Source organism: Lissotriton helveticus, chromosome 8 (genome assembly GCF_964261635.1).
Source record: "Lissotriton helveticus chromosome 8, aLisHel1.1, whole genome shotgun sequence".
Taxonomy (NCBI): Eukaryota; Metazoa; Chordata; class Amphibia; order Caudata; family Salamandridae; genus Lissotriton; species Lissotriton helveticus.
In genome coordinates this window covers 1,351,125,885-1,351,153,605 of record NC_136069.1, presented here as the reverse complement: position 1 = coordinate 1,351,153,605, position 27,721 = coordinate 1,351,125,885, and the positions used below count along the sequence as shown (strand labels likewise).

The 27,721-nt window shown below is 47.9% G+C and overlaps 1 protein-coding gene across 1 annotated transcript in view; it reads left to right on the top strand.

Annotated features, from left to right (window-relative positions):
• Positions 1–21,173, top strand: part of CHMP2B (charged multivesicular body protein 2B) — a 104,111-nt gene extending 82,938 nt beyond the window's left edge. Inside the window, exons 5-6 of the mRNA XM_078658339.1 lie at positions 5,638–5,744; positions 18,485–21,173. Of these exons, the coding sequence (XP_078514465.1) occupies positions 5,638–5,744; positions 18,485–18,598 (221 nt within the window). The 3' untranslated portion in view covers positions 18,599–21,173. The remainder of the gene's footprint in view (positions 1–5,637; positions 5,745–18,484) is intronic.
• The last annotated feature ends 6,548 nt before the right edge of the window (positions 21,174–27,721 follow it).

The window sequence follows — 27,721 nt, the reverse complement described above, 5'->3', positions numbered from 1 at the left end:
AGTCATAGGTCATTTATTTAATACTGCCGGGATTGTTTTCGATCGCAGTGCGATCTCTGTCTCCCTAGTTATTCTATTGACATCAAATTTGTCTGGGGAATTAAAGTTGGCTGCAGTTCCCTTGGGCCTTCTCCCTCTGGGGCAGAATTCTTCTTCGGCTTCCCCCCTTCCCCCCCCCCCCACCCTCCCCCCCGCCTCCCCCCAAGAGATGTCCACTCAGTGATGGAACAGATGCGTTTCAGTTTTTGCCCTTGTTGTCACGCCAAATTCCCACACGCCGATCTCTATTAGGTGTGTAGCTTGTGCCTGTCCCCCAAGCGTGAGGAAGCAACCTGTGAGACCTGTAAGTCTTTCCGTTAAAAAAAAGACACTCAGAGATAGAAGGGTGCTACGACTCAAGATGTCTCGACGTGCCACCGAAGACACATCAGACCTCTTCAGTTCAGCAGAACCAGAACAGTAGGTATAGCCCCATCCATTGGCTGCTAACTAAGGCACCTATTCCCCAGACGGGAGCTCAGGTCCGACATGTACTCCACGGCAACCCATGAGTACTGTTCCCCCTCCACCTCCGCCCAGACCACAGCTCACATTGACAAAAGGTAACCCGCCTCCACTCGATAAACCAAAGACTGGCATTGGGCCACGACTGCCTTCGGGCCATGATCTATACCTACTGGCTTTTTCAGGAATGTCCGGCTTTGGCTCTGCGCCAAAAAAACAGCACAAACAGCAGGTTTCTAACTTGAAACATACTCCATCGTACTCGAGCCGCACTTCGGAGCCAAAAAGCTTAGGCCCTGATACACCATTCCACCTTACCACTGAAAAAGGTGGCTTCTGAGCCGAAAGCATCAGCACCAAAATTTCCAGTGCTCAAACCTGCATTGCAGTCGAAGACCTATACGTTTACTACACATTCAGTACAATCAGTGGAACTAGTGCTTGAGAGACCTCTCCAGGACTTGGACTCACGTCAAAAGCACCTGATGATCCATCCAGACCTCCTCATTCAGGGGCACAACCTGCAAAAAGACAATTGTCTTTTGAGGAAGCTTTAGACATTCCTCTTCCTCCAAGAAAGAGGCAAAAAGAGGATAAAGCTACCAGTCCACTGCACACCAGCCCTCCACCACTGCCTCGTGTGCACACTCCATTGCCACAGATTTCACCTGTTCATCATACTACACGCATACACAGGGAAAGGGGGGCAAAGACCAATATTCTGTTCCACCTCAAGAGGGTCCATGGGATTTGTATGATACAGAGCCACCAGATATTACAGACCTGGATTTATATCTGGCAAATCCTTCCCCTCTTGATGATACTACCACTTATGATGGTCTCATAAGTAGGACGGCCACATTCCATAAAGTCCCACTACACACTAAGCCCTTTGAAGTTGATTTTTTTATTTGAAAACTTCTACTCAAATCATCATTAGGTACACTATCTGCCAATGCTCAAGTGTATGCTCCGACACGCTCATGATATTTTCTACAACCCCGTTAGGGCTAGAGTCATCACTCCCATTTGAAAAAATACAAACCTTCACCCAGTGACCCTACATACATTAAGGGACAACTTACGCCTTACTCACTAGTTGTAGCTATAGCCTGTAAGAGGGCCAACTCTCAAACATCTGGTGATGCAACCCCACCAGATAATAAGAGCAGGAAAAGAGATTCTGCGGGTAAAAGGGTGGCCAAATCTGCCAACTTTTGGAGGATTGCAAACTCCATTGGACTCTCATCACGCTTTTGACAAAGCCCCTTTGGGTCGAGATGGAGGAGATTCTTAAGCCTCTCCCTGAAGAACACAACAAGAGGGCATATAAAATTGCCTCTGAGGGCAATCATATCTAATAGAACAATTTGTTGTGCCCTCGATGTTGGTGACACAGCGGCTAGGGACATAAACTCAAGTCTGCTCCTTCTGAGACATGCCTGGCTGAGAGTATCAGCCTGAGATTCAATAACACTTACTAGCTCTTCCCTTTGATGGGCAACATATTTTTGGACCCCATGTGGACACCCTTTTGGAACAAAATCAAAAAGGACAATGAGACAGCTAGGGCAATAGGGCATTGCAAACCTGATCAAATGTAAATATTTTTGCTGCTCCTCATACCATGTAGGGGCCAAAACAACCTCCCCTGAGACTTCCACATCCTACAATAAGATGCATATCCAAACATCCTCCCCGAGGGCATGTTATAGGGGTTCATGGAGGAAACTATTCCAGGGGCAGACGCACAGGTGGTTTTACCAGACCTTCCGCATCCACCACTAACCCTTGACTTGCCATTCAACCCCCAACCACCCACCGCCTCCCCGATCACACCACACCTGTTGGGGGAGATAAACAGTTATTTATGGCAAGGCAGAATATCACCTCTGACAAGTGGATGTTGAATATTATCCAACATGGTTATTGTCTGGAGCTCACTTCCACACCTCCAAACATTCCACCTCACAACCACAGACTCTCAACAAACCATCACGAGTTGCTCGAAGAGGAAGCTCAGGCACTTCTAAAAAATAAATGTAAAAAATGAGTAAGGGGGCATAGAATTGGTACTATTACAACAGCAAAGCACAGGTGTCAATTGACTTTACTTCCTCATTCCCAAAAAGGATGGGTCCTTAAGGCAAATCTTGGACCTCAGACCTCTAAACGGGTACAGTATCTCAGAGCATTTCCACATGGCCCCCCTTCAAGTTGTCAAACCACTCCTACAAGGCAACTTCATGGCCTCACTCAACCTGAAGGACACTTACTTCCACATTCCAATTCACCCAGCCCATCGCCAATACCTTAGGTCCGTACTAAACGGGCAACACTTGGAATTCAAAGTGCTCCCATTCGGGGTCACTACAGCCCTCAGGGTTTTCACCAAATGTCTTGCACTAGTAACTACTCATCACTGCAGGCAAAACATACACATTTTCCAATTTGTGTACGACTGGCTCAACAAAAGCACAAACCATCAAAAGTGTTTTCAACACACACAAGCCACCTTAAACCTACTTCATCTACTAGGCCTCACCGTCAATGTAGTCCAGTCTCACCTCCAACCCCTTCAATTGCAACCTTACTAAAAGCCATCCACAACTCTCAGCAAAGGATATCTTACTCAAATGCTGCCCATATTCGGTCATTTCAGGTGCTCATTCCCCAAGTTCAGCCTCCATAACAGGTAACATTGAGGGCAGTTATGCATCTCCTAGGGACCATGGCTTTATACATAGCCATAGTACCTAATGCCAGACTCGATATGCGTCCGTTGCAGAAGTGCTTAGTGCATCATTGAACTCAAGTGAAGGGTCAATTGGAAGATCTAGTGTTGGTGAGCCATCAGGCCTGCAAATCTCTGCAGGGGTTGAATACCAATAATCTCCTAAAAAGACAGCCTTTCGTAGACCCAGTTCCACAGGGAACCATAACTAAGGATGCTTCCCTCAAAATATCATTCACCTAGAATTTGGTAGCTGTTCATCTAGCGCTCAAAGACTTCCTCCTCCATCAAATTGGCAAGTTGGTCCTCATCAAAACAGACCACATGACTGCCCTGTATTATCTGCAAAAACAGGGGGCCACCAGATCCACTCAGCTCTCTCATCTAGCACAGAACATCTGGAGATGGGTTCTCTGTTAAAACATTCACCTGTTAGCGGAGTACCTCCCAGGAGTGGATATCGACTTTGCAGATCTCCTCAGCAGGAGGAACCTACAAGTCCACGAATGGGAACTCATCCTGCAACAACTCCTCCCATTCTTTAAACATTGGGTCACCCCGAAGTAAACACCAAATGCCCAAGTTTAACCTCCAGGTTCCCACACCCACAATCCAGGGACAATGCACTATGGATGAGTTGGTCCAGGATATTTGCATATGTTTTTCCATCTCTCCAACTGCTTCCGTTTGTGGTTCGCAAACTTCGGCAGGCATATCCTACCCTCATCCTATTGGCTTCCACATGGGTGAAACAACCATGGTTCTCTACCCTCCTAGCACTATCAGTAGTTTCCCACCAAATACTCTCCAACAAGCAGGACCTTCTTACTCAGAACCATGGACCAGTCAGACATCCAGATCCCACGTCCCTCAACCTTGTGACCTGGCTCATGAAGCCATAGAGTTTTGTTACTTAAATCTACTTCAACCTTGTATGGACATTCTTAAGGAAGCAAGAAGGCCCGCTACTAGGTCCTGTTATGTGGCAAAGTAGAGAAGATTTGTTCACTACTGTCATTCAAAACACATGAACCCTCTGGTAGCAAAAGTCCAGGATATTGTCTGTTATTTATTTCATTTGCATGCCTCTGGGTTAGCTTTTACATCAATAAGGCTACACTTGGCAGCTGAAGCTGCATATTTCCAAAACAGACAACACACTTCTCTATTCAGGATTCCTATATTTAACCACTTCGTTGCAGCGCACATTTCCCCGCTGTGCGGGCGAATTCTATGCGTGTGCAAACCGGACTGCCCCCAGCCGTCCGACGCACACGGCCACCGTGACGTCAGATGGCCGGGGGCCGTCCGACGCACGGAAGAGGTTATAGCCTTCCTAGAGTGTCTTGAAAGAGTCATTCCTCCTAGTGTTCCACCAGACCCTACTTGGAAGCTTAACATTGTGTTAACAAGGCTTATGGGTACTCCATTTGAGCCCCTACACTCCTGTCCCCTCTAGTTTCTAACTGGGAAGATAAAATTTTTAATTGCAATAATTTCAGTCCGGGATGTCAGTGAGTTTCAAGCATTAACTTTAGAAGAACCATTTTTCCAAATACATAAAGGCAACGTGGTACTGAGTACTAATGCAAGATTCCTTCCACCTAAATCAATCTATCAAATAACCAGTATTTCTTTTCCACCACCTGACTCAGTTGTCGAAAGGGCTTTACACATGTCAGATGTAACTAAATACCTATAGTTGACATATGTAAAGCAGCTACATTGTCTACTCTGCATACATTTACAAAACATTCCTGTGTAGATGTCTGGTCCCGTCCGAAAGCGAGGCCAAGCAGTTCTGCGGACATCATTTCAAACAACTGCAACCTCCACAGGTTAGCCACTGCTTATGGAGGAAAACTGCTTTACAGTCTATGCTAAGCAGCCACACATGCCTCACACGGAAAATGTTACTTACCCAGTAAGCATGTGTTTGTGGCATGTATTGCTGTAGATTCACATGATCACCCTCCTGTGTTGGTTGCAATAAACTATATTAACTATATAGTTAACTATATATTACATTATTTTTGCATCGTTATCTCACAGCGATCCATTATCCTTCACACTCCATCCTCACCCGCCGTGCGGAAAACAATCTAACAATAGAGTCGAGGATCATGCACATTGCAAACAAGAGAAGTCACTATACCTGGTGACTCGAAATACTTCCTTGAAGAAAAACAACTTGCACACATCCGAACCCAACACTAGATGGCGGACTTATGCTAAGCATGTGAATCTACAGCACTACATGCCAAAAGCAGATGCATACTGGGTAGTAACATTTTCCTTTGTCATCAGTCTATATTTTATTGATTATTTTTGTTTATTTTTTATTTTGTTTAATGAAATGTGCTTGTGATGATGCATGGATAACCTTTATTTTCTTTTAGTAAATGATACTCTGGATGACATTTTTGATGGGTCGGAGGATGAAGATGAAAGCCAGGATATTGTGAACCAGGTTCTGGATGAGATTGGGATCGAGATCTCTGGAAAGGTAGGATAAACCACGCAATTTTGTTCAATGTAGTTTGCATGTTTGTTACATTGCTTACAGTAACCATCCACAATAAAGAAATGCACTTTAAACTATTTTATTTATAAAGATCTCACTTTGGATACATTTTCAAATGTTCACCTTGTGCCATGAAGACATTAAATGCTGTCAATCCAAATGATAACAGCAATGTCTAGCACGTAACGGTGTTGTTATACAGTGCTAATAAATACCTACAAGCAATTTCTAATAAAGCAGATACACATATTTAATCTGAAGCTGTTCTCGTAAATGTGACTATCCAGTGTTGACAGCATTACGTTGGGTGCTAAAAAACTGAGAATAAATCCATCCAAGGAGATTATGGGAGTAGTTGCTCTAGCCAACGCATCTCTCAAAAAATTGGCATGGACCACCCTGGGCATGCCCTTTCCCTGTTCCCCTTGCTAAATCCTGTGGTGTCAATCAGGACACAGATCTATAATTCACTTCCTACATCATGGATGCCATTCATTGACCGATTACCATAAAACATTCAGGATCACTTTGGGCTTGTTGAGAACACATTATACTAGTTGTGTCTATGTTTGCATTTCTTCTTCAGTATCTGAAAGCCTCAAACAATTGTAGAATACCGTGGTAAGGCTTCTCTAATGTCAAAAAATACAATGATTGCTTACTTCCAGCATTTCAGAATTACTGTGGCTTCTCAATTAACGCCACACGTTTTAATTTGAAACAGGCTTTCCTGAGGACCAAGTGAGCTTTGACAGTCTTTTTTCTGTACAAAGCGGGCGCCGCAGAAGGACGATAGGTCCAAGGAGGAACCAGACCGGCAATTCCGGTCTTTTTCTCTGCCAGGTGACCCAAGGAAGCTTTGTACAGAAAAAAGACTGTCAAAGCGAGAGGGAATCCCCCTCTCACCCATACAGCACCTTAGAGAGTGCTACACATAGAGAAAAAATAACACAACCACTATAATTTAGTTTATTTTATTTAATTTACACCTTTCACATATACTCACTTGGTCCTGAGGAAAGCCTGTTTCAAATTAAAAAAGGCCAGGCTGAAACATGTAGACCACACAGGACGCTGGAGGTCATAATCCATACTCCAACACGTCCGTCTGCCTTTTAAATAACCAACAGGAGCCCAGTAAATTAAAATATTGTTTTACCCTCGGGTACTGGGACCTACTGTATGGTTTTTTAACTTTCACCATCTCACTCACTACACTGCACACTCAGCAAGTATACCAGCTCCGCAGTAATCTGGCGTTGAAGCACACCCGGGACACATTAGGTGTCACTGTGGTGGGCCCGATGATGAAGCATGCCACCAACTAGGTTGGTGGGTGAGGGCTTTTTGAAAAAACCTACTGGTTTGCCGACACACGTACTCCATTGAGTCCCTTTCTCTTGTAACTTAGCTAGTCCTCTTTTGATTTTTGACATATAATAACGGGGATTCGGACTAGCTTATCTAGTCCTCTCTCTCTCCCCTTTGATTTAATAACTTCAGATGGCAAGCGCATAAAAAACAAATCTCCGTTCCAGCGGTTACTAACTGGACACTGAGAAAGTTATAAACCCCCTAGTCTGCAAACTGCTCTACAACAAAGGAGCAATAAAAAAGGACAGACACTTCATTCGGTTCAGTGGGAAAACCCCATACATAATGAATGACAGTTGCTGTCACTCAGTGACTGTAAAGTATGTTTAAATATACTTCACAAAAGAGTATCTTATGGGGACTTTCTCTGTAAAGATTGCAGCAGCTTTATGAGACTTGTAGTTATAATAAGCACTGTCAAAGTCAATAGTTATGGCTTTAATGTGCCAACACATGTAAAATGGGCATCCACAATGCTACGTACAGGTTTTGAATGTACAAATGCTGTTTATACAACGCAAGCCTGCCAAAGTGGAAATGCTAGGAAACAAATGGCAAAAAGTGTGATTTCTGCATATAAAGGCGATAAAGCATTGAATGTGACAAGCAGTCTGATGATTAAGTGTATCTTTCAGATTTAAAGAGTTTATCATACCTTCCGGTAGACGCACTACATTGCAGGTGTACTGATACAGCAAATAGTCAATAGAAAACAGTAAAACTCTTCTCATTGGAGGCAAAGTACACTGTATGTAAATTTTAAAGAATTGGTACCAGTACGTCTATCAAACTCACTGCTTTGTTATGGTCAAGCCAGACCTAAAAATTAGCTTTTGTGTTAAAAACATGTTGACCTGAAGAAAGCAAGAGCCACACACAAAATATTAAAGCTGTCTCTGTGAAGCACCTGTCCTGCCTTTTTTGATTCTAGCTTTAGCCATGACCTTTTGAGTTTACAAAAATTCTATGGACAATATATTTTGCCAAGGGCCATGTAGTCCGCCCTCTTCATCCATTCAATCAATCAATCATAACACTTGTATAGCGCGCTACTCACCCGGGAGGGTCTCAAGGCGCTTGGGGGGAAGGGGTCCGCTACTGCTCGAACAGCCAGGTCTTGAGTTGTCTCCTGAAGGCGAGATGGTCCTGGGTCAGTCGAAGGTGGATGGGGAGGGAGTTCCATGTTTTGGCCGCCAGGTAGGAGAAGGATCTTCCTCCGGCGGTGGCTCTTCGTATGCGTGGAACGGTGGCGAGGGCATGGCTGGTCGATCGTAGCTGGCGGGTGGGAGTGTAGAAGGTCAGGCGGTCGTTGAGGTACTTGTGGCCCAGGTCGTGGAGAGACTTGTGGGTGTGGAGCCTGAACGTGATCCTCTTGTTGACGGGGAGCCAGTGCAGGTCCCTCAGGTGGCCGGAGATGTGGCAGCGTCGGGGGATGTCCAGTATGAGTCGGGCGGAGGCGTTCTGGATGCGTTGGAGTCTTCTTTGTAGCTTGGCTGTGGTTCCGGCGTAGAGGGTGTTTCCATAGTCCAGTCGGCTGGTGACGAGTGCCTGGGTGACCGTCTTCCTGGTTTCGGTCGGGATCCATCGGAAGATCTTGCGGAGCATGCGTAGGGTGTGAAAGCAAGATGAGGAGACGGCGTTGACTTGTCTGGTCATCGAGAGGGAGGAGTCCAGGATGAAGCCCAGGTTGCGTGCATGGTCTGTTGGCTTGGGAGCGGTGCACAGGGCGGGGGGCCACCAGGAGTCGTTCCAGGCGGAGGGCGATGGTTCCAGGATGAGGACTTCCGTCTTGTCTGAGTTCAGTTTCAGGCGGCTGGTCTTCATCCACTCGGTGACGTCTTTCATCCCTTCGTGTAGGCTGGTTCTGGCGGTGTCGGGGTCCCTGGTGAGGGAGAGGATCAGCTGGGTGTCGTCGGCGTAGGAGATGATGTTGAGGTTGTGTTGGCGTGCGATGGCTGCAAGAGGTCTCATGTAGACGTTGAAGAGGGTGGGGCTGAGTGATGATCCTTGTGGTACGCCGCAGATGACTTCGTTGTCCTCGGATCGAAACGGGGGGGAGGCGAACTCTCTGTGTTCTTCCGGCGAGGAACGAGATGATCCACTCCAGTGCCTTCTCTTGGATGCCGATGTTGCTGAGGCGTTGAACTAGGGTGCGGTGGCAGACAGTGTCGAACGCTGCAGAGAGGTCCAGGAGGATGAGTGCCGCTGTTTCCCCGTTGTCGAGCAGGGCTCGGATGTCGTCGGTGGCTGCGATCAGGGCGGTCTCGGTGCTGTGGTTGGCTCTGAAACCGGACTGCGAGGGGTCGAGGGATCCGTTCGTCTCGAGGAAGGCGGCCAGCTGTCTGTTGACGATCTTCTCGATGACTTTAGCAGGAAAAGGGAGGAGCGAGATGGGGCGGAAGTTCTTGAGGTCAGTGGGGTCCGCTGTTGGTTTCTTCAGTAGGGCGCTGAGCTCGGCATGCTTCCAGCTCTCCGGGAAGGTGGCGGTGTTGAAGGAGGAGTTGATGACGTCCCGGAGTTGGGGTGCGATTATGGAGTTGGCCTTGTTGAAGACGTGGTGGGGGCATGGGTCGGTCGGAGATCCGGAGTGGATGGTGTTCATCGTGCGGGCTGTGTCTTCGGTGGTCACCGTGGTCCAGGTGCGGAGGGTGGCGGTGGGGGGCGTTGGTTCGATGGTTGGGTGCGTGGGAGGTGCGCCGAAGCTGTTGTGGATGTCGGCGATCTTGCGGTGGAAGAACGAGGCGAGGGAGTCGCAGAGATCTTGTGAAGGAGTGATGTCGCTGTTGCCGGTGCTGGGCGATTACTGTGTAATTCACATTTTTCTTCTGCCCACTACATCATTGGGAAGTGGGTCGACCCACTTCGGCCATTGACTAAAGTCGCTGTGAGTGATAGAATTCTGCCCTTTCACAAGGAGCACATCCACTCACAAAGTCGTTTGCTTACGTGTCAGGAAAACAACCATGGCAATTTTGTTTTTTGATTCCAATTTTTTTTTGTTGCTTTTATTCAGATATATATTATTTTTTTGTTTAGGTTAATTAGCATCCTACATCTTCTCCAACAATACAGTTTTGCAAAATTCATAACAAAGCAAGCATTGATAAAGCTAAAAGACTGGCAATCAACTCCAGACCTGTTGTCTTTGTAAATGCTTGTTTAGTTACCGTGATTTCTGTCACGTTTTAGACCAGGGATCCCTAAAGCACAGGGGGCGCATGCATCCCTCCTGACTTAATTGCAGCCCCCTGGTGAACAGCAGCACTGGGCTGCTGTTCGCATGACAGTAGGGAAATTTAGAAACTGTGAAAGAAACTTTACAAGTTACCTAAAGTAACAGTTAAGAGAAAAATAAGGTGTCCTAGACACTTATTTGTATGAACAACTTTAGTTTTAAATACATCTTGCACTAAACATGTAAAAACATGATCGACTCTGCAAACTTCCAAAAAGTGTATTTTATTAACATACATGAGTGTTTTACCCTAGTAGATCAGATTATATCACTGCATTGAGAGGCCCTTTAATAGCAGTGATATTTTTCAAACACATCTTGGAAACATTCAGGCCTCCCCCATTAAAAAAACAATGCCAATAGAGAACCAAGTGGAAAGTCATTTGTCAGGTGCACCTTGTATGTAACCTTCGTTGTTATATGATTGGACCAACATTATAATTTATTAGATAAAACACAAGAGAAGGTTTCGTCCTGCACACATCCTGAACTGAAATCTTTTAAGGGGCTCTTATTTTTTTTTGCAAAAACAATTTTTATTGGCTTTCAGAATCATGCAGTTCAAGAAATCGTGCAATGCGTGCACGCACAATTGAGCTTACAGGATAATAATTCCTTTCTGAAATTACACCTTTTACGAAAACAAACCCACAACCAGTCCCTCCCTGGATCCCGCCCCCCATGTCAGTGCGCCAATGTCCTCCTTCTCAACCGCTGATGCTCAAGAAGTCCGCTCTCCTTCCGGATTGTTGAAAGGAGGTGGTAGAAGATGCCTCCCTTTGGGGGACCTTAACTCTTTCAAACTTCGTCGTTATTCATGTCAGTTGTGTGCTGTATCCGGAAAGGGGAACCTCACCCCGAAAGCCTCCTATGGTGTTGGTGCCTCACTATCCTCATCCCGACCTCCCTCAGGGAGTTGCAGTTCGGCCACAAGGGCCTCCCATGCCCTGGCTGTCTCCACCGCCTTGTCATTATCTAGTCGCCTGGCCTGTCGCAGCCGCAATGCGCCCTCTGCCCTTGCCCACCTCTTTAGTGTGGATCTCCAGCGCGAGTAGCTAGGGCCCTGGCTGGACTTCCAATGCATGGTGGTTTCCCGTTTGGCCAGTATCAGGCCCAAGTCAAAGAATTTGCTTGTGACGCGAGTGCGGGGGGTGTGAGGGAACCACAATAACAAGCAAACGCCCATATCTACTCCAATTTGCCGATCCGTGACAGCATTCAGGCAGGCCATCACCGCCTCCCAATAATCGGTTAGTTTCACACAAGCCCAGAGCATATGGGCAAAATCTGCATCCTCCACTCCACACCTGGGGCAGAGTGAAGACTCGCCCTCAAAGTACAGTGAAATCTTGACCGGTGTCAGATAAGCACGGTGAAGAGAGAAAAATTGGACCATCTGGAACCTGGCATTTCTCGTGCCTTTCCATGCCCGTCGCAAAAGCTGCGGCCAAGTCGTATCGGGAATCGGTCGCCCAATATCCTTTTCCCATTTGGCTCTCAACCCGTCCAGGGGCTGCAACGATGCCGTCGACAGCCTCCGATAGAGACAGGTGACGGCCTTGTAAGTACCAGCCGCCATAACCACATATTGACAGCTCTCAGACGTCAGCGGTTCAGAAAGGCCCTTCCTCCAGTGGTTCTGGATGCTAGCCACCAGCAAGGCGTGCAACAGGTAATCCCCTCTCGGGAGGTCGTAAACGTCGCGCAACTCCTGAAACGAGAGCAGCGATCCCTCCTTATACAAATCACCGACCATTTGCAGGCCTAGGTCCTCCCAGGTCGCCAGTGCCGACCAATCCCCTCCATGCGGGAGGGCAGTGCACATCCCCAGTGGGATCTCCGGGGCATACGGGCGAGCGACGCCGGCTCGTCTATAACATCGCAGCCAGCAATTGCGGATCGTCCGTTCCTCGCTTGAGAGTAGGGAAAGGTCCAGTTTCTGGGCCAGAATAATGAAGGACATGACATGTCTCGGAAGGAATCCGCCTGCAGTCCCTTCCGGGCCTCTGAATTCAAGAGCCACCTCCTGAGTAAGCCACTGCAACTGGGCCGCCAAATAGTACCATTCGAAATCAGGGGCAGCTAGTCCCCCGTCCGATCTAGGGCGCATCAGTGTGGCTAGCGCCACTCGCCTCCTGCCTGCGCCCCAAATGAACTCGGTGAGCAAGGATCGCAATCTGGCGAACACATATGCCGGGATCCAGACCGGTAATGTGCGAAATAAGTATAGGAGGCGGGGCAGCGCCACCATTTTGAGTAACGCCACTCGCCCTGCGACCGCCAGCGGGAGCGTCCGCCAGAACCCCATACAGCCCCGTAGGCTCCGAATCGCTCTCTCGATGTTACCCTCCAGGAGGTCCATTTGTGACCGGTATATGTGCGTACCTAGATAAGGGAGGCAATGATATTCCCACCGTAGCTCGTCCTCCGGTTGGGAGTCGACCGTTCCCGGCATGAGCGGGAAGAGGCAGGACTTCTTCCAATTGACCCTCAGTCCCGAGAGGCGGCCAAAATCAGATAGCAGGCGTCTAGCCCCGCGTAGGGCAGCGCCCGCATCAGCCAAAAACAGTAGACAATCGTCGGCGTACAGGGATATGTAGTGGGTGTCGCCTCTTAGCCGTAAGCCCTCATATGCATGGCCCAGACGGGCGTGAGCTGCCAGAGGCTCTATAGCTAACGCAAATAGGAGGGGAGACAAGGAGCACCCCTGTCTAGTTCCCCGTTCGACCCTGTATGGGGCCGAAATAGTGGCCCCGGTCTTGACTCGGGCCGTGGCCGCCGCATAGAGTAAGGAGGTCCACTTCACATATCGCTCACCCAGGCCGAAGGTCTCCAGTACGCGAAGCAAGTATGGCCACTCGACGCTGTCAAACGCTTTCTCAATATCAGTCGACAGAACAGCGGCTCCCGGTAGACCATCAATGTAGCCCTCCATGACCCGAAGCAGTCGTCGCACACAAGTGGCGGTAGTGCGCTGGGGGATAAACCCTGCCTGGTCCCTATGCACTAGTGCCCGCATGTGGGGTAGCAGTCGCGTCGCAAGAATCCTGCTCAAAATCTTATAGTCCGTCGTGAGCATAGACAGGGGTCGGTAGGCCGATCTCGAGGTAGCTTCGCCGTCCCGCTTCAGTAAGGGGATCACCAAGGCTTCACGCGTCGTTGCAGGGAGGGCCCCCGTTTCCCATGCCTCCTGGTATACCACAAGCAAGCGTGGCACCAGCGTAGGCCGCGTAAAACTCGATCGGTATCCCATCCGTACCGGGAGTCTTCCGACGAGCCATTTGTTTAATGGCCACCCGAATTTCGCCTTCAGAGATGTCTCCGCCCAGTGGGGCCACGTGCTCAGGGTCAAGCCGGGGGAGCTGCGCCACCCGGAGAAACTCACCCAAGTCATCTGGCATACATGGCATCGCACTCCCATAAAGGTGCGCGTAATATGTGAAAAACTGGCCATTGATCTCCGACTGAGAGTAAACCTCATTCCCTTCCGGTGTAGAGAGAGCTACTATCGGGGTGCCGCGGGTTCCCGGAGTGGCCAGCCAGGCGAGAAGTGAACCCACCTTGTCGCGCTCAGCATGGGCCCGAACAAGGAACTCTTTATAATCAAAGCAGCGCAACTTCTCTGTCGCCGCCGCCACTTCCTCCCGCGCCGCCGAAACCGCCTCGCGAGCATCCGGGGCTGCGTGGAAGCGCCTCTCCTCCTCGCGCAAGCGATCCTCGCTCCCCGTGAGGTCCCGTAGGAGAGTCCTCCGGACTCCCGCCGTGGCTGAGATGCAGAGTCCCCGCACCACCGCCTTAAAGGCGTCCCACTCCAGCGCCCTACTGGAAGCCGTGCCCGCGTTAACGCCAAAATAGCCCTCCACCCCAGTGCCTCCCTCCGTTCGAAACACAGAGTCCTCCAGCGCCAGCGGGTTCAATCGCCAAGTCGGTATAGCTTGGCGTTGCCGCGTCCATCTGATCGTTACCAGGCAAGGGTTATGGTCAGAAATTGTTTTGGCCAGGTATTCACTGTGACGGACCAGGCATTGAATATCTGGCGTGCATAGAATGCTGTCAAGGCGAACATGAAGCTCGTGTGGGGGGGAATAGAACGAGAAATCTTTCTCCGTCGGGTGTTGGGTGCGCCATGCATCAACCAGGCCCCAGCTACTCTGCCATGTTCGCCTACTCTGAGCCAGCCTGTGCGCCGCTGCCTGCGCCAGTGGAGGGTGAGACCTATCCAACCCCACATCAAGGACCGAATTAAAGTCCCCCCCCCCCAGTATGACCGCGTTGGCTAGTACTGACGCTAGTTTCCCTGAGAGGCGCGCAAAGAAGGCAGGTTGGTCTACATTGGGGGCGTATATGCTACAGAGCGTCACATCCCTCCCATCCAAGTGGCCCTGTACAGCCACGAACCTACCCTCAGGGTCAAGCACCGTCTGCACTGGCTGAAAGGGGACCCCCGCCCGCACCCAGATCAAAACCCCTCTCGCAAAGGCCGAGTAGCTCGTATGAAACAGTTGGCCCCGCCACCTGCGCTGTAAAGCCCGCCCTTCACGTTGGTCAATATGCGTCTCTTGCAGAAAGGCTATTTGTATCCCCCTACGAACAAGATAAGCATGTACCTTGTGGCGCCTCAGCATGGAGTTCAGTCCCCTCACATTCCAGGTCACACATTTTAGGTCAGGTATGGTCCCCATTCACCACAGTAATAGTAGCTCTGTCGATAGATAAGAGTCCGGACACACTGACATCCCCCCCGATCCAACCCCAGAACACCGCCCAACAACCCCATGACCCACCCACCCCCAGAACAGGCCCTAAACAGCAGAGTCCCATCCAAATGTCAATAACCTCAGATTAACCGTCTCCGGCAACTACCAGAGTCCCACAGTAGGTGTGAGAAAGAGGGGGCGACCTGTCGCTACCTCCAACAGGACGCGAGCGAAACGTGCCATCTGGCCAGCCCTCCCCAGTGCACCCCCGCTGCCCCACATCCCCGCCCGGCAAAGGTCTAAATCAGTAGCAGCGGGAGGGAATCCCTCCACCACCCCGCAGCAGCCCACCTCACCCAGCCATGTGCCTCCGCCCTAGTCCCAAACAAGGGTCCCACTGCAAATACGATACCAGCATGACAGGTCCCGAGGGTTACTCATCCAATAAACCATCAGCCGTCCCAGGCGTGACGTGAGGTGGTCCCCCACCTCCAGCACCGGACTCTTCCGACACTGCATCCTCCGAGCCCTCCCGGGAGCCCCCCTCCGCTGCAGACGTCGCTGTCACCGCCCTGGAGATATCGGAGACCGCCCGAAGGGCTTCCATGAGTTTCAGCTCGGTTTGCGAGACAGAGGGTGTCCCAATTTTCGGGGGTCGATTCCTGCGTCTTCGGGGTCGCTTGGAGTGCTGTGTCTTCCTACGTTGTTCGTCAGTTGCAGGGGGAGCATCCGTCCCAGCTTTATAGAGCTCCAGCCAGTCCCACACTTCGTCTGGGGAGTTGTAGAAGGAAGATTTACCATCCAACATGATCCGCAGACGCGCAGGAAATAGAAGCGAGTAGCGGATGCCCTCCTCTCGTAATGCTCTCCTGACCGCCAGAAACGTGGAGCGCTGCCTCTGCACCTCGAGGGAGTAATCCGGGTAAATAGAGACCTGAGCATTGTCCACCCGGTAGGGCCCCAGCGCCCTCGCCCTCTGCAGGATAAAGTCACGGTCCTTGAAGTGTAGCAAGCGCGCCACCACTGGACGCGGTGGTCTGCCCTCCGCTGGGGGTCGAGCAGGCACCCCGTGAGCGCGCTCCAACGTGTAAAACTGGGTCAGGCCCTCCGGCGCCACCACGTCGCACAGCCAGGGCTCCAGGTAGCCCAGCATGTCCGCCCCTTCAATTTTTTCCGGCAGACCAACTACGCGGATGTTGTTGCGGCGGTTGCGCCCTTCCGCGACTTCCGCTCTTTGCTCCAGTAGGTGCACCCTGTGCTGTAGCTCCCCCATGGCAACCTCGTTCGCCTTGGCCGTCGGTTCTAGCGCATCCAATCGGCACTCAGTCTGTTTGACCCGGTCCGCCAACTTGCCGTGGTCCGCCCGCAGTAATCCCAGGCTTGTTGATACTTGGCTGATATCCAGACGCAGGGCCTCCCTAGTGTCTGCTATGGCCTGTAGAATCTGCTCCAGTTGGCCTGGCGGTAGGCCCGATGTCGGGGCCTCACTCACTGTAGAGCTCTGGCTGCTCGCTGCTCCCTCCTCCAGATCTGTCGGAGGCTTTAAGCGGCGCCCCATGGCGGCGGCTCAGGTCAGGCACGAAGCGTCTCCTCAAACCCCTCCCTGTGGTGGCCGCAATGTGCGCTGAAGAGCTCCCGCTAGCTCCTCACCGTTGCTCAGGAGGTTCCGGGTCCAGCACCCCTCCAGCTAGGGGTTCAGTAGAGTGCAGCGTATGTGTCCCTTCAAAGTGGGTAGATCGCGTTCCAAAGCGAAGGGGGCCAGTCCCAGGTAGCAGCCAGCCAGCTCCAGCCCCGGGAGTTGGGGCGCACAGTTCGAAGGGCTCCCCAGTAGCTCAGCGCCCAGGCCTACGGCGCCTAACAGAGTGTTCCCAGCCTGAGATACTTCGGCGGTCCCAAGGGGCTCTTATATGTGGTAATAAAAAAAATAGGCGGCAAAGTGAAATTAACCAATTGCCTAGGATCGCACAGTTTCGTCAAGTGGGGAAGGCAGAACTGATACCAGGTTTTCTGGTTTCGCATTTTGTAATTCAGCCACCAGCTAGGTATCACTTTCAATTTTTACGTTTTACATTAGAAATTAATGCTTTGAATTTAATTCTTGGTGCATGAAAATAGTGGTGATGGCAGACAGAAGTCTTGTGAAGGCTCGGTTTGTTGTCCACACCATGCATCTGCTTTGCCCACCTTTCTTCACCCCGACCCTTGCATTGCTGGCATCAATGAGGCCCTCAGTCATGATACAGACAGTACTTTCAGGCCCTCAGGGAAATGTTTGCAGGTAGCCATGTTCTAGACCATTGTTTTTCACCCACTATGCCACTCGAGATAGAGATGAAGCCATATGCAAATCAGTGTTGGTCCTCCTCCAGTAGGAACGATCCTGTTAAAACTACAAGGCTAAGTCCCCTCCAAACAGTAAACAAAGGGGCGCTAGACTAGTTGTTGCCATCTAGGTTGAGTCCCTTCTCACAGTGCATTGGAATCCAAGTCTGAGCATACCCATCGGATTTCCTAATATAATAAACAATAAAGTTATGGCCATGTTCCAGACCATTGTTTTTCACCCAGTGTGCCACTAGAGATTTAATACCATAGGCAAATCAGTCTTGTTCCTGCTCCAACAAAAACAGTCCATCCCTGACTTCCACGCAAGGTCTCTTCTGACAGTAGGATTTGTTGTTGTTCTTCATTAAAGTTTTAAACTTAGTAGTTATTTTTATCACTGAAAAATATGTGTTTGTTAATTTACCGAAACTGCTATGTTTTTAAGGAATTTTGGCCGAACGTGTTTTTTTTTTTAGATTGTTGCACTTTGTTTAGTTACACGATTCTCAAAATAAGATTTGTCCTTGGGTCTGTAATAGCCTATAGGTGGGCGTCAAATGGAGCATGCAGATGTTTGGTTTTTCACTTAAAACTACATATATTTCTATAGTTTTGCACCATGTTCCCAATATGTCTTTATTTTTCCCCAAGTGGAATGTTTGTAAAGAATATTTCTTCAAAATTACTTGAAATGTCTTAATTAATTTTAACCATCTTGTTCATCACTGTAATACAGTCCTATATAGCTAAAACGTCTGTGCTTCATTTGGTGCCTTCTTGGGTCATACCTCTTTAACTCTTTTTGCGCACCATCTTTGTTAATTAGGATGTAAGCAACACACACACACGTTGCTTCTAGTCCTATCCCAAGATTCAGACATTTTTTCCCTTGAGACCCCGTACCGAAGGAAGATTAGGACTGGTACACCTGAAAAACGTAGTTTTTCACACACTTTAAAGTGGAGATTGGAGGATTCCCCGCGTAAAGTATTTTTTAGTCCATTAAACAAAACCATGTATCCATCATTATTATTATTGTTTTGAATGGCTGCATATTACAAAAATGTCTCAACTGGTATAATTTTTTTCAGATGTCAAAAGCTCCATCAGCTGGCAAAGGATTACCATCTGCTTCTGCATCCAAAGCGAATACCATATCGGATGAAGAGATTGAGCGACAACTTAAAGCACTAGGAGTGGATTAGGCCTTTAGACTTGTCCTGGTGGTGACAGAGGCTCTGCTCTCCTTCCACTGGTGCTTTAAATTAGAAAATGACAAGCACTCTCATTCCAAGAGACAGATATATTTTTGTAAGAAAATTGACGAAACTGGAATTTGCATGTCAATTCATGCCCGTGGTTGCTTAACGCCTTCCTTTGAAGTAACTTTGTATTTCTAAAGACACTACTTTTGGAATTGAACATTCAGAAACCCAATAGTGCTCCAATATAAAGTCCTTTGCGCTGGTTTATTTCCTTTTGTCTCCCACAGACATTATTCTAAAAAATAATTTGTCACCCGCAGATGTTGTAAGAAAAGAGGGAGCCAGATGTTCAACATGTGAACACTTTAATTTTATGAAACGGTTTTCTGTTACTTTCTCATTGTCAATTTTTCAAGATGTCGAGTTTCTTGATTTCAGGGAAATCGTTATATTCCTGGATGGATAATTTTGGAAAGCAATTTGAGGATTTTATTCAATTAAATTTCGAAATGATCATCAACGTAGATGATACAACTGACAGATGCATCTTCCTTGAACAGCGAATGACTCCATGGACATCTGTGCTTTTATTTATTTACATAAACTGTTCTGCATCGTGTAAAAAGCCAGTAGAATGCAAGTGTGTATGTGCTAACAATCTGCCCTGAGGGACGTCCAGGACCCCATAACCTTATAGCAACAATGGTCTTTGTTTACTATCAGGTTATCCTTTTCAGTCGTGCATACATATAGTAGGTTGCGTGTTATTTAAGTTGGAAAAACTCGCAATTACAAATACTAGCCGCACGGCTTATGTTATTGTTTGACTCTTGAGCAAATTATGGTTTTATTGATTTTTAACATGGCCTGATTCTCGAGGGTTCCAAATGCACATATTTAGAAGAACCGCCCGGGAATGTTAGATTTGCTTCGGTGGGATACATTTGGATGACTACAGGTGAAGGGGGAGGGAGTGCAGTAAGAGGCCCCCCTCAAATAATGCCGCAATTTCAATCGTGACCTCCTGCTGGGTCTCCACGGCCTGCCTCATCTAAGCATTTTTACGAGACATTCTGCACGTGCTGCCGCTGCTTATATTTGTGCTCAGCAGGGTTACTCAAACTCATTTTTTTCCTCGACTTCAAAAGTCTGTTGGGAAATAACGTTTCCTTGAGAGTGTGGTAACATGTGCAAAGTATATGGAAACTGCCACAGCTTGTTTTACTCATCTCGGAATTGTTGTGCCTTTGTGGATTCAAGCCTTATTGTCTTCTTGATTAATTTTGCCATGTTTTCATATCATTATGTTTTTAAGAATTTCAGGTACGACGTGAAGCTCTCTTTAATTTCAGAACACCCCTCATGGTCTTGGGAAAAAAAGAAACTATCTTTAGTGCTGACTTTGATGTGTATTTAAATTTACCTTACGACGATTCTTGCCAAAATATCCTTTTCTTAAATATAATTGTAAATTTATCTGAGATCTCGGTTAGTTGGATTGTAATGCTGATTGTAAGTAACAGATTGATTCTTAAAATTTGTGGTTTCAACCACCATCATAATAATTTGTGGTTAGAAGGTTCTACCTTGTGCAGAAACCTGAAAAGCAGACTGTAAAAGCACAATCTGGCATATGTAGGTAGGCGAATTTTGCCGTTTGCGAATCGCGAGCTTTGGTATGTAGGTGCACATTAGCAAAATAAGGAATCACAAAAATTGCGATTTCTTATTTTGCTCAAGCATTTAAGGAATCGCAAGTTTGCTATTCCTTAAATGCTATGTAGGAGTGAATTTTAAAATTAGATTTTGGCTTCAGGAATCGCAAAATGCCACCTACTCCAAGTAGATGGTATTTTGCAATTCCTTTTCTAAATGCATTTTTTTTTTAAATTCAAAGTGCCATGTGGCGCACAGACATGCCCTTAGGGCATGTATGTGCGCTACATGTACTTAGAGGCACATTCCAGGGGTGCAACAGGTGTCCTTTGGACACCCTGGCACCCTTAGAATTACGATTCGCAAATTGCGATTTTCCCATAGAAAATCGCAATTTGATAATGTATCCCCATTCATTCCTATGGGCCTCTTAGCCCATAGGAAGGAATGGGACACTCATTCCTTAATTGCAATTCGCACTTTGCTAATCGCAATTAAGGAATGTTAGAGATTCGCAAAAAAATTGCGAATTTTTACCTACATTCCATTTTGCTATTCTCAAATAGCGATTCCTTAGAAATCGCTATTTGGGAATCGCAAAATGGAAATTACCTACATATGCCCCAATGTTATTAATTTGTTTTATGTTGATTTTAGTGCACTGATAACATTTTATAATAGGTAGCCAAATCGGATGTTTATTGTAGTCTGCATCACTGTATAATTAAGGAGAACATCAGCAAGCTAGAGCCAAAAAGGCTGGCGTCATACAGCATATGGACAAAACCAATTTAAAATAGTCCCGACTTACATTTACGTGTAATATATAAAGTTTCTACATTGTTCTCATGGGGTTTTTGCGCTTTGAGTTGCTAACTTGTTTTTGTTTTGGAAAAAAATAAATAAATAATTTGTTACATAGTGTGCTTTTTTTTTTTTTTTACTCTACTAACACTCTGTAAAGTGTCCTGATTAGTGTTGCTAATTACCACAAGCATTTAACCAATATGCCTTTGCAGTTGTTTACGTTTTTGTTGCACTCTGATTTATGGGACTTGCATTTGCCTTGTAAAGCATTTATCACTTATTTCTTAAAACAACTACAACTGAAACAATACGTGCCTTTGTACATAGATATAGATACTTTGTCTATTTGTTTGTACAAATAACAAAAGAATAAACAACTCACTTCGGCTGATTTGAGTGTTATGACAGCATGGAGCAGGCTACAGAATGTATGTTTCAATTTGATTGGGACAGATGTGTACTGTTCTATAATTCTAAATCTTCTGGTTTTGATTTAATTCCACACAGAAACTTTCTGTGAAATAGAAGACTGTCTTAATGAATGAGTTCCATGTTATGTTTCTAAAATATGGAGTTCTTTTAGGCATAGCTGAATATTACTTTGTTTTGTTAGGGGATTTGGTAACATTGTAAACATGTTGTGAACTTGGCATAACAACAGGGTTTGTTTTGTAAGATGAGTGCAGGAATGCTTTTGAGTTTGTGAACAAAGAATGTGCTGCATCAGTATTAGAAATATTTGAATTGCGGCATCATAATATTTGACTACTGATTCTAGCTCTTAAGGTGTAGGTGCTACTTTGTCCCAGGTTGTGGATGGGAAGGAAAGGGTTGTGACTTACCTCCTTGTCTCCCACGAGGACAGAGTATAATTACTCAGTTGTTAAATGTTAGGTCCTGCCTTGCTCTTTCACCATAGAGCATTTCAGAATTTCATGGGGGTTTGCGTTTCATGGTGTACACATACGACAAGTTGATGGTGTGTGTGTGTTCACTGGTAAATGGTTCATTGCATAGTATCTCATATAGCTCACTGTTTCTTTGGGTGAGATGAGTAGAACTTTAAGGTGTAGGGCAATAGGGCTTGGAAAACTCTTGTATCTTTGCTCCAAGCGTCGTATGGTACCTCCTGTATCACATACATCTTGGGTGCAGATGAGGAGTACTGCTACTCTACTAGAGAACTGATGCATGTGATATTGCGATAGTACACAGATCTTTACCGATCCTCCCTAGTAGTGACCCTGAGGCCATATAAGAATACTTTAATACTATACAACTGTTATGGCTGGACAGTGTCCATCGACAATACCTGGACGTCTCTTTCAACATGGCAGATATTGTCCACATCATTCGGAGCATGCCTAGCGGTAAGGCCCTGTAACTAGACGGAAGTACTGTCCAGTTCTACAAAGAGTATGCTTAATTTTTGGCCCGCTCCTTTGGGCTATAAATGAGGGATCTCGTATCACTGGAGTACTACCCCCCTTACGGTCTGAGAGATGCTCTTCGTCATGGTGCTCAGCCCCCAGACAATTGAGATTCGCCTTTGTCTGTGATTAATGTTGACAACAAAATACTGGCTAAACTCCTTGCTGACCTCCTGTTACCACTCCTCCCAACATATTGCATGCCCGGATCAGTCGGTGTTTGTGCCCAGCTGGTCTACCATGCACAATCTGAGCATGCTGTTTGTGGTGCTTCACACCTTGACCCCTGACCTGCCTACTGTAGTGGCTTTTTTAGACCCCACAAGAGCTTTTGATTCTTTGGAGTGGCCTTACCTGTTCTCCCTCCTACAGCGCATTGGTATAAGACCAAGCTTTTTGAAAAATATTGCTCTGCTCTATGCCTCTCATTCTGCCTGGGATCGGGTGAACGGCTTGGTCTTGCCTGCTATCTCGATCATCAGAGGTACGCGTCAGGGATGCCTGCTTTCCCCATTGCAGATTGCCATAGCCCCTGGCAGCCTGACTCTGGCAGCATCATGCAGAGCACAGACTAAATGTTATGTATCGGAGGTTAATTGTCTCCATGTATGCGCATGAAGTCACGGTCTATGTCCGAGACCCTGCCCATAAGTTTATTTATTTATTTATTTATTTTATTTAGGAGTTTTCTAGAGCGCGTAGTCACCCGGAGGGTATCCCAGCGCTGAACCTCTCTTACTCACCAAGGAGGAGAAAGTCGGGAGTGATACTGGCTCAGGGGAAGAGAAGGGTTTTGAGGGCCTTCCTGAACCGTAGGAGGTTTGGTTCTGTTCTGAGGCTCAGGGGGAGTGTGTTCCATTTTTTACCCGTATTGTCCGAAAAACGACGGCCACCTATCCGGGCCTTCTTCACCTTGGGAATCGTGATGAAGTTTCCATGTTCGGAACGAAGCGCTCTCGTGGGTCTATAAGGTGTGATCCAATTATTAAGGATTGGGGGGCCAGTATTGTGCAGTACTTTGTGGGCCAGACAGAGGGCCTTGAAAGTTACCCTTTCCCTAATAGGGAGCCAATGCAACATCCTCAGTGCGGGCTTGGCAGATGTTCTGGCCGGGGTGTTCGTTAGGAGTCGGGCTGCGGCATTTTGGGCTTTTTGCAGGGTTTGGAGAGTGGATTCTGGAGACCCCAGGTAAATGGCGTTGCTGTAATCCAGCCTAGATAAGATTAGGCCTTGGATCAGCAGAAGGCGCGACTGGAAAGGCAGTAGAGGAAGTACCTTCCTGCACGATCTAAGTAGTCCGTAGCAAACGCCGGCCGTCTTTCTTGCATGTGCCCTGAAGGTGAGATCCGTCTCCAGCCATACTCCGAGACTCTTGACCTCTGTCTTGGGGGTGGGGGGTTCACCCATGCAGGCGGGCCAGATGTTAGGGGGGAGGTTCGTGGCGTTATGCCCTAGGAGTAGGATTTCTGTTTTGGAGCCGTTTAATTTCAGGGCAGAGTCACTCATCCACTGATGTACTGTTGTTATGCGGGAGTTCATCCATTTTCGCAGACTAACTGGCATTATTGTCAACTGGGTCAAGTCTGTAATTTTCCCATGACCCCAGCAACGTCTAGAATTTATATGGATTTTCCTCTGATGTGGGCAGGTTCTGTGGACTGATACCTGGGAGATCGGATCAGCAGAGGTTCCACTTACTCTAATGCGATAATTACAGCAGGCTGTTGTGTGGCTGGAAAACAGGATCCCGCAATGGTCCAAGATGCCTCTCTCACTGTCCAGGAGGGTGGCCATGGCCAAAATGGTGATATTGCCCAAATTCCTCTATCTTTTTGTAAACATCCCAATAACATTCACGAGGGCCTTCCTCAATCACTTTTGATCCCTTCTAATAACTCTTGTCTGTGTTGGGTACAGCCCAGACTGCAGTGAGAGGTGTTGACACTGCCATTTGCAAAGGGAGGCAATACAGGGCACAAGTAGGATATCGGCCATTTGAGATGACCAGACCTAGCACTCCATTTCGCCAGACCCGGACATTGTCGAAAAAAAAGCATCAACTTCTTATCACATGATTCAAAAGTGCTCTGGGGCGCGGTTTTCCTTCATGTGCATCAGACACAGCTGTTGTTGCTGCTGGAGAATGGCATGGTGGCTCCGGGAGACAAGCAGAATGAGCTGTCTGTTCACTGGTGCAATAGAATGCTACTGTGTGCTCGCTAGCATCAGGAGCATGGGATGCAGCGATGCCAGCGGCAGGAGAAGGGATCCCTGGATTTCAGTATCTGGTCTAATGGCCCCCAAGAATATTGGAGTCCTGAAGGCTCGAAACACAACGGCCTTCAGAATGGGGTCTGATACGGGCTGCGGAAAGCCCAATAGGGAGCCTGCCACAGCGTTTCCTTGATCATTAGAGGAAACCAGGAAGAGGGGTTGGGCTTGGCAAACTCAGCCAGGCCAACTATTGCAGAATTTATAAGAAAGTCAATGTGTGAGCAGGGGCAAGTTATGACTTGCAGGAGGATCAGCTGAGTCCCACGTCAAGATCAATGGAGGGGGAAGAAACTGGATGGAGAAGAGCAAGCACTATCTAGAGAATATATCGATGGGAGGGGCAAAAAGGTCTGGAGGACACATTCCTGATCATGTCTAAAGAGTTACAATTGGCCAATATTGATGGTTTCCTACATCAACGCAAGACTGGTCTAGTCAAATGAGGAATGCAGGACAAAAGGTCAGTAAACGCCTGAAGGAGGCTCCTGGGGGGGACCGTGGAGGGGATCCAAGGGGAACAAGAGCCAGAGACTGGTGGAGGCCTTAAACAGGGCATGGGAGTAATTGTGACAATAGCTGGTGAAAGTCATGGAGAGACACTCTGGGAGCAAGAGGTTCCCCAGACCATGGGACTACCCACTGGAGGAGAACTGGGAAAGGTAACCGCAAGACGGGCAACATATCTGCTGGCAAAAATGGCTGACACGGAGGTTGCAGAATGTTTTTCTGAATGATAGACAGGTCGGGGAATGAGTCTGAGGATAGCCGTGAGGGTAGCGAAGAGAGCGATCCTCCCTCAGGGGAAATGTGAACAGTAATGCGTGGTCAATAGTTCCAGAAACTGCAGCACGCAAGCCCGGTGCCGGGGGTAACCCAAAGTGGGATTATTCGTCAGCACAGTATGATCTGGAAACTACCTGGGACTCAAGATCACGCAACCCAGGAGTTGTCAGCTGAGGCACCAACTTTCATCTATCAAGGGTTTATGTCGCAAGGAGAAGAGACCCTTGCAGAAGTCTGAGAGACCATGCTACCACCAGGAAATTGCAAGTGGCAATAATGAGGATCTCAAAACTGTACTCCGAGATTTACGAAAGGATGCTAGCAGTAGAGAACCGAGCTGTAGTGCTGAAGGGTGTGTGTGACCCCTATAAAGGGTAAAACAGCAGTGCATGAGGCACATATAATGGACACCCAATGGAAATTGGCAGAGTTTGAGAAATGGCAACGCTGCAATAACTTAAGAATACTGGGGATAGAGGTGGCAATGTAAGGAGGTTCGTTGCCAGCTTTTTCCAGAGTGCATTTCCAGAGCTGGATGTGGATCATTGAACTTTCAAACCAAGGGTTCTCCTGTTTTTTGGGGGGATTTTCCATCTCAGACAGACGGAGTTTGAAAAAGCATGCCCGGATGCCAAGTGCAGTTGATGGTTGTGCCTTTTTTGTTATACCAGGCTTCTGTCATATTATCGTCGCTGAGGCAATTTATCAAACATTTCAGGAGAAGGGGGTGCATACCTTTTTTCAAGCAAGGCTTAAGATAATAATGGTAAAACCTGTGTGTTTACATCTGAGATTAAAGCAAAAGGGTTTTAGAGAACATAGGTATCAGGCTGGTTTCATGTTTTCTGGTATGGAAGGTGCCACTGGTGTGATCCTAGTCGCTCCTTTTTAGGTCTCACCTACGGAGTGCGCATGCGCTGCATAGGAGGAGACCTTTAGCCATCGGTCCCCTTTTTCACCCACAACCGTGCACGCGTTCCATTTCCTTCAATGGCAAAGTTTGTGTGCTGCCCTATATTACTGAACCGGAGTTGCCAATCTCCTCAAATGTCCTTTAGTTTAGGTACTGGGAAGGAACACCTGCAGGGGTTTTAAGGTGGACCTGGCGTGAGTGTGCGGATTTTCCTTCTCCAAATGCCATGTTTTCCTGCCTCTTTGTTCTCGTCTTGCCTCCGCCTCCCCCAGCCGCCGTCCACTGCGCACTCTGACACCTGAAGGCGAGATATAATGACTAACAGCACCAGCCTGCCTGGAGCACAGCCAGTTTTTTTTCTTATGAACAATCAAAGGCCCGATGTGTCTCAGCTGAGCTGTAACTGAAAGTGCTCCGATAAACTATGAAGTGCAGCAGAGCGCCGCCGCCTGTGGCGTGCGCGCTGCTTCTGTAGCCAGCTTGAGGCTCCCAGTTGTGTTAATGTTGCTGCCAGGGTCACACTCATTCAACTGCTACATGGTAGCACAAGGCATTATTGCGATTCCCCAGGACGTGGCTTCCACTGCCGGTCAACCTAAGGTCATTGCCAATGACAGCCTGTAGTAAGGCAAAGTGAGAACTTCTTAAAAGTATCAAGGAGAGACAAGGAGGAGAGAAGATACGAGAAAGTAGACGGGAATACAAAAAATTAGTCGCCCATGCTAAAATCGAATGGGAGGAGAATCAATGGGAGGAGCTTACTAGTTCCCTCGCAACAAGAGACCATCGAACGTTTTGGAGAGTAGTAAATGGGGGGTCGGGGAGCCTTCATTCGGCAATAGAGCCAAACATTGCAGCAGCGGTGTGGCAGGCACATTTCAAGTCTCTCTACAGCTCTGAGCTGGGAGAAACTATGAATGACATAGGTAACGGACTGGCTGAGTATGACGGGGATTTGATATCAGTGGGGGAGGTTAAGGTAGCAATAGCAGGACTGGCCTCGGGAAAGGCGCCGGGGCTGGATGGCCTCCCCGGGGACCTGTTTAAGCAGGAGCCCGTTGTACGGGCCCCCTACCTTGCTGCTGTGTTCAATGGAGTTCTGCAAGGCATGGAAATTCCGAGTACTTGGCTGGGGGCAGAGGTGGTCCCTATATTTAAGACGGGCTCACCTCTGCTCCCAGCCAATTACAGACCCATCAGCTTAATTGATGTGCCACAGAAGTTGTTTGGCAGAATACTGTTGAACCGGCTCCAGGACTG